This window comes from Micrasema longulum, unplaced genomic scaffold (assembly GCF_059751315.1).
Source record: "Micrasema longulum isolate JH-2025_06_02 unplaced genomic scaffold, ASM5975131v1 h1tg001048l, whole genome shotgun sequence".
NCBI classification, from domain to species: Eukaryota; Metazoa; Arthropoda; class Insecta; order Trichoptera; family Brachycentridae; genus Micrasema; species Micrasema longulum.
Window position 1 is genome coordinate 1,388,423 of NW_028278236.1, and position 12,772 is coordinate 1,401,194.

Genomic DNA, 12,772 nt, shown 5'->3' on the forward strand with positions numbered 1-12,772 from the left:
ATGTGTTGATAGATTATCAAACTTAGCCAAAAATTATATAAAAAATATTTTTATGCATCGAATTATCATTACAATTTTTTATGAAATTACTTGCTAGTTCTCTTCAGAGAGTTGTTCTTATTGGTGGCTGATGGTGGTGATTAAGTGGCTTACTGGAAGCCGTAAATCTATCACAACACTCTACCATTGGTTGATTTATAAGAACTTATGGCGTCATTTAAAATAGTAATTTTTTTATTAAAATCATTTTTATTATTTTTTTCTTACGTTTTAGAGAAACTTCACAGTAAAATTAAACGCTCTAGTTTTTACCACATGAAAGAAAACATATTTTATATCCAATTTCCCGTAGCACTAAACTTCCTCATTACAACATAAACCATTTTCGCCGCTTTATAATCGAATCAAATAAAATAAAAAAATTAATTAATTTAAGATCAAGATCTGTAATATCAAACAAGCTATAGAATTGTATTATAGGTCGGTTAAATTATATAACAACATTCGCATAAAACAAGATCATATTTGGTATCGCAAATCAGGATAAAGTAAACACGCAGTTTAGTGCCGTGAAAATGTGAGTTAGTAAAATCAGATAATCACTCATGCATCTTCTCACAATTACAACTTTGATAAGATGCATGAAATGACAATATTCCACATGGAAATCTCCAGTTTTTTTATTATTTTGAAAACGCCTTTATGCATAAGAAGTGAACCAATATGACATTTGTAAAGAAATTATATGGAAGTTGTAGGTTTACTTAATTTAAGATATTAAATATGTAAATTCATAACTTACTTATGTCGAATTCAATTTTTTTTTTTAATGTGCAGGTTGACTAACAAAAAGTCTGTACTATAACTAAATCAAAAGATTTTCCAAAATTCTGTCATTTAGATGACACTAAGAATTCTTTCATCATTAAAATTACTAATATTGTTATAATGTACAAGAAATTACTTAGAACCCAATTTAGAGCACACAGCACTAAACATCCTCATTACACTGTACTTTTTTGTGTTATATAAATAAAAAAATATTTATCGATTTGTTGCAACAGAGAGGGAAAATATTTTTGAGAAGGGAATATGGAAGTCTAGGCATTTACAGAGCTTATGATCTGTCATTGGCTGGTGTAAGTGGCCATTTTACACACTGTGTAACATTCACCATTCTGCCTGTGTTTGAACATCCACATTTCCTCAATTCTTCCATCTGTTGACTTTTGTGAAGTAAGAGAACTGAAGCCTTTATCATGTGGGTGAGATTCATCCGACTATACCAATTCACCTACTAGGCAACGCCTGAAAATAATTCCCACCCACACGATAGAGGTTTCGGCTCTTGTAAAAGCCTAGACTTCTATATTCCCTTCTCAAAAATGTTTTCCCTCTCTGTTGCGACAAATTCAAATGTGAATAACTCCCTAGGGAGGAAATCCAGCCAGTCTGCAAGCATTTGGATATAATCAAAATATTGTTGAAAAAAATATATATACTGCAGCAAATAAAATGATGTTGCATGTTAAGTAGGTTTAAAAAGGTGTATTTTCTCGTAGTTTATGATACAGATTCTAATTAATGGAGAAAAAAAAATTATATTCGGATCAAGTTCCAAGTAAGAGCTTCTGGTTAAAATTCTCAAAAAACATTTTTTTTTATTTATGAGCAATATACATACTAATATAATTAGAACATAGAAAAAAAATGTTGAGCACTAATCACATGACATAAGAAAAACAATAAAAACTAAATTACGTATGGATGTATCTCACTAAGAAACTTGTCTTTGTCTCCTAGAAACCAGCTAAATTTGCAAATTCTTCAACTTACTCGGAAAGTCCTCTCGATGCCACAGTCCAATATGCTCATGCCAATGCCATAAAACAAATTCTCTGTTAATTGATTGGAACATAACAGATGATGCATACTTCCAAGAAATGCATTCGCTGAAGTACAAGTGTACAAAAACCGTACACATAACACAATATATTGGCAATATTATCCATTTAAGCGTCTACCGACATTTTGTGGTGGAAATGCATTTTAAATACAATATTATTGAATATAATTCATAAAAACCATTACGATTTTTGATTTTAGGTAATAAGACAAAATGAAACTTAATTATGTATTCAGTGAAGTAAACTTTTAGAATGAATAATATTGTATGATAACCAATAATATATATCGATAATGTCCTATCATAATGTAAACAATGTATAATATCCAAAATCTGTATGTTTCCCGAGATGCAGAATCAACTTCTTTCCCATTTTCTAACACAGCTATTTACGATTAAAAGAAAATAGTCCCAAAATTGAAATAATTGGGTAAATCATGAGAGCATAAAAATTTATTATTTTATTGTTTTTATTTAAAACTGTCAGTTTACATTTTCTTTTGGTTGTTTGACAATCTAATGCACTATTACTTAAACAGGCATCCTGGGCAGGGTATTTGAAAAAAAAATATAGAATAGAACATTTGATAATTGTTTTTTCCCTTCCATTTAACTTTTAAATTTGATGTTTCAAATAAATTAATTTACTGAATGAATTTGAAAAATACAGTTTTGAGAATATGTGCTTAGGAAATTGGCGGTCAAATGAACAATAACGTAAACTTGATCAAAACCAAAAAAAGGATGATAAAATATGCATTTGAATGCAAAATTGAGAAATATTATATTATGGCATCAGTATAGAAATATGTCAGGACTTAAAATTTAAACTTTCTGTTAAACAACTAAACGGTATAAATACAATTAAAACTGAACAACAATGTTTTAAGTATGTCCAAATGTTTGTAGACAGGCTGGATTATTTAGATCTAAATGTGTTGCAATAGAGTGAAAACGTTTTTTAGAAGGGAATATGGAAGTCTAGGCTGTTACAGGGCTTATGACCTGTCATTGACTGGTTTAAGTGGCCACTTTACACACCGTGCAACATTTACCATTCTGCCAATGTTTAAACATCCACATTTCCTCAACTCTTTCATCTGTTGACTTTTGTGAAATAAAAAAGCTGAAACCTTTATCATGTGGGTAAGATTCATCCCTGATCAATGCCTGAAAAAAAATTGCCTTCTCAAAAATGTTGATATGTCTCTCAGTTGTAACACATTTAGACAATTAAAACTGTTTTTTTTTTTTTTTTGTATTTTGTTTTTTTATAAATCTTTTTTTTTGTATTGATGCCAAAATTGAGTTCAATGAACAGTATCCGTCAAGGAAAGATATAATATATATATATAATTTAAATATTTAAAATTCAAATTCATATTTTGAAATTTCAAAAAATATAATAAATGAATGGGAATCAGGAAAATGGCACATATACACATAATATTTTTAATACCTACCTTCTAATAACAAACAAAATGATAAATCAAACCTCCCATACATGAGTTTGTCTAATATTAATGTAAAAAAAATAATTGATCAGGAATGTTGCGTCTCATAAAACGAAACAATACGGAACAAAATGGACACCAAGTCGTTGGAACAATAGGCATCATCCCTCTGTAACTACACATGTGCATCAACTATCTTCCAGGAAATATCAAGCAGCCCGTAGGCCACATGGCGGCAGAATATACCTGCTATCTACAAAAGCTACCATTCGGACATCTATCTTTATTATGTTAACCATAATGTTGAAACAGTGTTTTGTTTATTTGGTTTTTTAATGCTTACTTCTTGGTATTAACACTAACATGACAAATTGACTACAATGCTATATGCTTACGTTTATTTTTTGTTAATTTATTAAAATAATTTAAAGTTGCTATAATTCCACTTGTCCATGAACTTTGTAGCTGCACGTGTTGTAATTTTACTCGTTTTTATTATTACTATTTTTTTGTTTTCAGTTTCATTAATAAACTAAATTTCTTTGTCAATTTTAACAATGTGAAAATGGAGGCTAGATTTCTTACCGTCCATGCGCTCTGTAGCTGCCATCTGTTATAATTCAAATTGATCTTAATTGGAAATGAGGAACTAGGATCCCAACCGAGCATGCGTTCTGTAGCTGCAAGACGTGCTGGGATATTTATTTATTGTACAGTGCCCTTCAGGTGATTTTCAGAAAAATGGCGCTGCACAAATTATTCCAACTAAACTGTGTATATATATATCGCATAACAATAACAATATGTATATCTTGTTTTAGAAACAAATATAGACATGTATAAATAGTATCACATAAAAAATAATTAAAAATTTTATTAGTTTCAGCAGTATAAAACGAGACATAATAGTATATTTCCTGGGTTAAAATCATATTATATATTGAATAATTTTTTTTAAATTACGTTGATCTAGTCAGGAATCGAACCTAGGTTCTAATAAATGGTAGTTTAATGTTATAACCACTGCATCAAAAGGCAAACAAAACATTAGCAAGTACCTACATATTTAAAAAAAATTCACATACATAAACTGTTTAATTAAGAAAATCGCACATTATTTGTACACTGAAATTACTTGGTAAATATTTAGTGCTGAACTTATGGTAAAACTAATAAAGCAAAAATTGAATAACAAGTATGTACATATTTATCAAAATATGAATGGTAAAAAAAATACCAATACTGATAAAAGTATATTGAAACAAGATACATTTTCTATGATTATTATTTGATACTAATTATTTGGAAGTTTGAAAATTTTGCCTTGTGCAAAAAATCATTATTATTTGTTTATTACGTAATACTCTCATTTTCTTTTATCGCATAGACAAAAGAATAACTGTTGGCATATCTGCTAATTTTCTGCTCGTTTGAGTAAATATATATATCGTAACTGTTCTTTGTAATTTTTATTGATGTTTTTATTTTACTTTAATATTGGGGACTTAAATAACTTTTCACAATTTTTTTGTGAAAATTAATGCTTTATTTAAAAAAAAATAGAAAATAAGGTGTCATTGAAAGTATTGTTCTTTGCTAGCGAGAATTTTTTCCCATCTTTCTAGCAACAGTATGTTTTGACTGACCTTGCAACTTATGGCTGAGCGTTGTCATGTTGCAAAATTACTTTGTTATGACTTTCCTCGTATTCCGGCCGTTTTTCCTTCAATGCTTGGCTCGAAAGCATCAATTGTAGTTGATAGCAATCTCCTGTGATGGTGATGGTTACCTTGGGTTTGAGGAGCTCATAGTAGACTACACCCGCTAATCTCACCAAACACAGATCATTTAGGAACCATAAATATTTGGCTTTGCCATCTATGTTGATGCATGGCCGAGCTTACCCCCAGGATTTTCTTTGGGTTATTGTAATGTATCTATCCACCATTTATCACCAGTCATAATACGATGCAAAAAAAAAACCATTTTCTTTTTTGCCGCTGGAGCAGTTGTTGATACATGAAAAAATGCCATTCGACGTCTCTAGGCTTCAATTTGTATAGCACCCAATTTTTTTTGTTTTTTCATAATTAACCAAAATATTCTAATTTTGTGGCCATTAGAAAATGGGAATCGAGTTGGGGGAAAGTGCAAATTCTGCAAATTCATTTTACATCTGACATGGGTTTGAGTAATGCTTCCAATTCTTCATCTTTAAACTTTTTTGGTGCACCAGAGCGTTGTTTATCTTCAACAACAAAATCTTTTTTTTTAAAGCTTTAAAACCAATCTCTGCATGTTGTTTTCGACAGAGCATAGTCGCCGTAAGTAATGTTGGTAAAGAATGTCATATTTACTATCTATCCTCAAGAAAATCAATTTATATGATGTAGTAGACGACTTGGCAGAATTAAGGGAGAAAGTAACTCCAAATCTAATAAAGAAATCATTTTATTTTTAATGATCCCATAATCCAAAAATTTATTCAACTAAACAGGCTTGGATTTTAATTAAAAAAATAAATTATTGGCAATTCATCATACGAAACATGATTTCTGCTAGCTCGGATTTTAATTGTTCAGATAATAGAGACTATACTGTATTTATTGGTCTGAACTCATCACAGTTTTCGAGTCCCATGGAGTTTCGATTTGTCTCAATTAATGTAAATAAATCAATTATTTGTGAATGAATAAAATAAATAAATATATCAGTAAAGGTACATTCTGAACTCATCACTCAAGTCCCAAGGAGTTTCGATGTGTCTCAATAAATGTAAATAAATAAATTATCAGTGAATGAATAAAATAAATAAATATATCAGTAAAGGTACATTCTGAACTCATCACTCGAGTCCCATGGAGTTTCGATTTGTCTCAATAAATGTAAATAAATAAATTATCAGTGAATGAATAAAATAAATAAATATATCAGTAAAGGTACAAACATAATAATTATTACATTTTTAATAAATTAGCTCAAAGAATAAAATTACAAGTGGTCTCTTGTTATGGTGTTACAGATAAAATTAATATAATATCAATGTAGCAAATGTTTAGTTTTTATCGTTTATGTTAATGCAATTTTTCTAAGGATATAAAATATGATCAAAACAAACCTGTGGATGAAACTTCTGCTTTCGAGATAGCTCATCCCACTGGCAATCTGTGTTGCCATGTACATGAGGACAACGGCTGTGATGTGTTCTCTGTTACCGATGCGAAGGTAGTCTAGAAGATTTCCCTTGCTCATGAACTCTGTGATGATGTAGAAAGGTGGTTCCCGAGTGCAGACGCCAAGTAGTTGAACGAGATTCGGGTGTTTCATTTCTTTCATGATGGCTGCCTCTTCTAAAAAGTCTTTTAATGCCATTGTATCTTCTTTGAGGGTCTTGACGGCAATCTAAATAGGGTTAAATAAAATTATATAGCATGGTGCAAAAACAAACTCATTTACAATATGTTTTTTTTTTTTCCAAAAAATAGAGCAATATTTATAATGAAATGAATTCTGTACCAAATGAGCAAAAATTAATGTATTCATTGCCTCCGTGGAGGCTAAGTCACTTGATTTATGCACGGGGATCCAAAGTTTGATTCCCAGTGGGATCACTTTAAGCATGGTTTTTTTGGGTTGTTATTAACCAATTAACAAAAATTATTGATATATTTGATTGATTTTATTACATAATGAAACCTAATCTGCATTATTTTTTACTGAAATTATTCGGCTATTTTTTAATGCACAGTATTCTGTGGAATGTGTGTAATTTTATTTTTACTAAGACTTACAGTCATATTATAACGTTTCCATATGGCCTCGTAAACGTCACCATATTGTCCTCCACCCAGTTTATGTCTCATGACAATATCAGTCCTGTCTATCTCCCACTCGTCAGGCTCAGGGCTGAGGGGGAATACGGTTGGCTTGTTGCGTTTCGGTGCCGGGTACAGAAGTTGGGTTATAAGCCCATCTCCGAGTTGAGAGTGGTGGTGTACTAACTCTGCCAAGGTGCCGAATTTGCTCTCAGCAGTGACAAAACACTTTCCGTCAGAGTCTTCGTTTATTCTGTAGTGGTATACACGCCCTTCGTAGCGTAATGAAATGCTACGCTGGCCTGGACTTGATTCGGACTCTCTTACCTGTAATAATATTTAACATTACCAACACATAGATACTACTTAATTTACTTGTAATGTGATATGTAGGTACATGTTTAAAATATTTTTGGTAAAATTAATGTTTAGAAAGTACTCTTAACTCTCTTCTAGGGCAAAATTTAACTATGGAAATTATTTGACTTATTTCAGTATGACAGTAATAAATTCCACCCCAGACAAAACCAATATTATAATATGGCCATGTAGAGATGAGTAATGATAGCATAATTAGAATTGATTCATGAAGTACACATCTACTACTAAATGTACTTACTTATCATTTTTGAAATATAATCTTGATAAAATTACATTCTGATGACTGAATATAAGAATTCAATTATAATGTTCATGATCATTGAAAGCCCCACGTACCCGGATCCGTTTAAAGGTCTTGTGGCCGATTTTTCAATTCGCACATTGCAAAAACATTTTTTTTTTTGCAAATCTCTTTATTTACAAAACATTCCTTTTTTAAAAAAAATTATATTTACTGATTATAATGCCCCTATCGCCGTCAGAGCAACCTAAGTATTTACAGTAAATTTGCCTGTCACCCTCAATCTAATTTTCCCAAATCTGACAGCAATAGGGTATGCCATTAGATTAAACAAACATTAGCTTAAACAAACATTAACTTAAATTATATAAAATTATTGTGTCGGTGAGTGTAACAGAGTGACATTAATTTGGGTACCTGAACACTCAAACATTGATGGGAATGAGGCAGCTGATGAATTGGCAAGGCTGGGAGCTGAGACAGCCCCAATAGGCCCTGAGCCCTACTGTGGGTAGCCTAAATGTGCTCCTTGTAATGAGCTTAGGTCATAGGCCAGGAAGCAGAGTGTTCTGCTCTGGCAAAAAGTATCTGGCCACCACCATGTGAAGGAACTGATAAAAGGGTAATTGCAAATGTTTGCCTTTGATCTAATAAAGCTCAGCCGAAATTAAGTGAGGGTTGTCACTAAAGCCCCTACAGGGCACTGCAGATTGAACAAACACCTTGCTAAAATTAATCTTTCCAAAACTTCTAGATGTAGGTTCTGCAATGCAGATGAGGAATTTCATTATTTTAAAAAATAATGAAATTCAAAACGAACTTTTGAAAAAATTTAGGTTTCTGGAAAATCTCTAAAAATGACTAGAAATTATCAAAACTTCCTAAAAGCTCTCCAGCTCTTAAAGATTTTTGAAGTCTTCAAAGCAGTGAAACCAAAGGCGCGTTTTCTAGCATTACTGTAAAATATAGCAGCTTTTATAATTAGAAGTCAGATTTCACATGCTTAGGTCGGGTAGTTTGATCGTTAGTAATAACTATTTCTAACGATCAAACAACCCGGCCTTAGCTAATGAACAAACTTAACACTAATACAGAATAACACAGAAAACATTGATTGGTATTTTTTTTAAAGATCAGAAGCAAAATAAATGTGATGGACGAAATAAATTGAGTAATAATGCAAATACTTTAGCATATTGAGACTGGTGATGATTGTTATTATTTATATATATATAGAGATTTGAATAATATTTACCAGAAAACTTCCATTGATACCGGAACTAAGGAGGTATTCAGCTGCATTTCTGGAGATGGGTCCATGATACCAGGAATGCTTCTCCAGTGAATTAACTGGAGTCACATAGTTAGATGGCACCCAACCCATCTGGCCAGCTGAAGAGTGAGCCTCACACCATTCTCCGCTTTTATTGTAACTCAGTATGCGGACTTGTTCTCCTATAAAAAAAAAAACACATTTATGACATACATAATCAGCGGTTAAAACAAAACTCAAATACATGGGAACTATTTGGAAATTACACTAAAAATGGAACTTGCAAAAGAAAAATGAATCATGAACCCAAAGAGGAGGAAACAATTATTTGCTTAACGTGTTTTCATGCGTATGGGATTCACTCTTTAAATGTCAGGACAACTTACCGACGACAACTAATGACATCATGGGCGGAGGAATTTTTAAATCACAAAACTTAATGACGATACATAAAAATATATATTTTTAAAATTTATCTTAGTTTGATGGTCAATTAACAAATATAAAAAAATAAATAAAAAGACACTGAACTTCCTCATTTTGTTAAAGAGTTACAAAACCCGCTCTGGAAAATTTCTGAAACAAAACGTTTTCTGTGATTTTCTTAAAAGCAGAAAAGCCTCCACAGCAGGTTTTATAACTCAACGACTCGAATACTATGTTGTAACATAAAGAGGAGAATTATTATCATCAACAAAACTCCCTTATCTGCACCCCATGGCGCATAAGGTATCCAATGCATCGGTACTACAATTAAAGTGTATTAGTGATAAATTGTAATATACATTTATAGAAGTTTTACACTCTTAGAATATTAAAAGCTGCCTAAGATTGGCTTCGATGTTTATAAGGTTTCAGTTTTCATTTTTCATACTAGAAATACATACTTTACAAAATAATACTTTAGACGGAGGCTTTTATATCTTTAAAATTCTTATTATGTAAAGTCATTTACAGCCTTTAGAATCAACTGCCTATACCATCCATAGGTACTATTTGACGTGATAAGTATATTATAATTGCAGGTAAGAAAGAACAAGCCGAATTTCCGTTGATGTCAACGATAAAAAAAAGAGAGATAGCAAATTACGATACACATGAAAACATTAATGGGAGAAAGAGATATGCATATGTATTTCCTTAGTTCACGTTTATTTCTGTGCATCTTGTTACCACAGATATGACACTTCGCATCTATAGTAAAAAGCGGGCAACTATCAGTGTTATTTTTAAAGTACAAAATTGTGAAAAATTGCATTTCATTCTAGACTAGGACAGAGACATGCACTCTTCTTCGCTCCTGGACTATACAATGTAATACTAATAACGTAAGAGATGTGAGAAGCTTAACCAATCACACCTAAAAAATATGCTAAAATTGACATCTGCTGTTTTTATCAAGGGTCATCCTGATAACTAGATTCCTTCCTTAACCACATTAACCTCCTACATCACAATATAAAATTCACCCTGGAATCCAATGATGACAATTCCCTAAACATCCTAGACTTAACCTTAAAAATCAAGAACAATAAAATTGCATTTAATATTTACAGAAAACCCACTCACACAGACTCTGTCAATCCGGTTTCATCTTCACATCCTATGCAACATAAATTTGCCAGTTTCCACTCAATGCTTAACCGATTGATCAATATTCCACTGAGCCCCCCCAACTTCCAAACTGAACTAAACATTATGAAACTTATTGCCCATAATAATCAATATGACCCAAATATAATTGATAAAATGCTAAATCGCAAACAAAATAACAAATTGAGTCAAACGTTTTTATATTCTAGCGGTGGGGATATATCTAACAACCCACAAACCTGGCGTAGAATTATATACATTGGACCTCTGTCTAGAAAAATAAGTAATCATTTTCCCACAGCTATAAAACCCGCTTTTTACACTAATAATAATATTGCTAAATCACTATTTAATTCTAAGTCAAAAACAGAGCGGCTAAACAAGAGTGGCATTTACCAAATCTCACGCGAATGCAAAAAAGTCTATATTGGACAAACAGCGCGAAATCTTAAAACTAGGCTAAACGAACACCACCGTTGCCTGACCAATAATAATTTCTCGGAATTCGCAAATCATAAAATAGATAGTAACCACTCATTTCATAGTCACACCCAAAAACTCCTGCACCAAGTTAATAACAAAGGCAGTAATATGAATAATTTAGAAATAATAGAAATTCACAAAAATTTAAATTCTGAGAACAACCTAATTAATAATCACACATTCAACCACCCCTCGCCTTTATTGACTATGTTCCCTTTGCGACCCCCTTCACCTCACACACCCCCTTAGACCCGCGTCTGTTAACACTCTCTTAGCCGAGCGATGTCTTCCCACACATTAAATCTTGGACTTAAATATTACAACTTCCACTTATGTGCTAAATTTTAAGAAATAAATTCGACTTAATGTCCTGTCCCTCATTGATCATGTTTTCATATCTGTACTTTAGATAACTATCCATTCATATGCTTACACCTTAGATAAGAGGGGAAAAAACCCTCCTGCTCTAAGTTTCACTGATTAATTTGTTTATTTTTTGTTTGAATTCTATGAAATTGTGAACAATATTCTGTGTTTACTATATTAGTTTTATATCACCCGTCGATGGGAGGAGTGCTCTCCCGAAACTATAGTTGTGTTCTTGTAAAATAATAAATTGTGTAACACTAATAACAAAGTTTTATTTTCATAATAATTTACATGAGTATGTCACCACAAATATAGGATTAAAAACATAAAAAATATTTTTAAATACATATATATGGCACATCAATATGGTAAACAGTAAACTCAAGCATTTGGAAAATCATCAAGGAGTTTCCTACTCAAATCCCTCCCACTAAGAAAAATCCAGCCCTTAACTCCTTTCTTGAAAATAATTTTTGTTCTTGAGAGCTTAATACGTTCTTCCAAAATATTGAACACTCTCGGTGCGATAAATGAGAGATGTCTCTGAGCAAAAGGCGTAAGGGTTTTGGGTATGACATAATTCATAGGCTATGCCTATGTGGGATTTAAAAAAAAACATTTTGTTCTATTATTATTCACATGTACTGTAATCAAAAGAAAAAAATAATTTGTGGGCAATTAATTGCCTCCCGTGTCTTTGTTCTCCAACAGACTTTCATCTTGATGATGCAATGAAAAACAAAACAGATACGTCATTTCATTTAAAAATACAATCCAATTTATGGAACAAGTAAATAATTAGTTATATATCACATTTTTGTACATTTTTCAACATTTTGACAGTTGCCAACTATTATCATATCTGTGGTATTGTATTGAGTTATACTAAAATAATATGAACTAAAGAAATATGCATACCTCTTTCTTAAATGAATGATTGCATGTGTATCCTGATATAATATATAAATATTTTAATTTTTGAGGGCAATGCAATATTAGCTATAATATTTTAGGTGTAGTTAGTATAGGAGTAATAGTTCTGGTTATACGTCAGGGAAAATAATGTGCATAAAAATATAACTAATCGTATATTTAATCAATAAATTGGATTGTGTTTACAAACGAAATTGTATAAGTACGTAGGCCGTCCTAAAGGAGGCGTTCTATCACCACTTGGCAATGGTCCATTGTGGTTGACGATCTATCATGTGAGCTCAATGATGCCCAGTTTATGATTCAGGGAAATGCAGATGACTT

At 31.7% G+C, this 12,772-nt stretch overlaps 1 protein-coding gene across 2 annotated transcripts in view; it reads right to left on the bottom strand.

Annotated features, from left to right (window-relative positions):
- Window positions 1-12,772, bottom strand: part of Abl (tyrosine-protein kinase Abl) — a 64,500-nt gene that overhangs the window by 13,050 nt on the left and 38,678 nt on the right. For both annotated transcript variants that reach the window (XM_088233006.1, XM_088233007.1), the window contains exons 3-5: window positions 9,053-9,252; window positions 7,152-7,502; window positions 6,479-6,762 (exon numbers count right to left, since the gene is read on the bottom strand). In XM_088233006.1, the coding sequence (XP_088089132.1) occupies window positions 6,479-6,762; window positions 7,152-7,502; window positions 9,053-9,252 (835 nt within the window). The remainder of the gene's footprint in view (window positions 1-6,478; window positions 6,763-7,151; window positions 7,503-9,052; window positions 9,253-12,772) is intronic.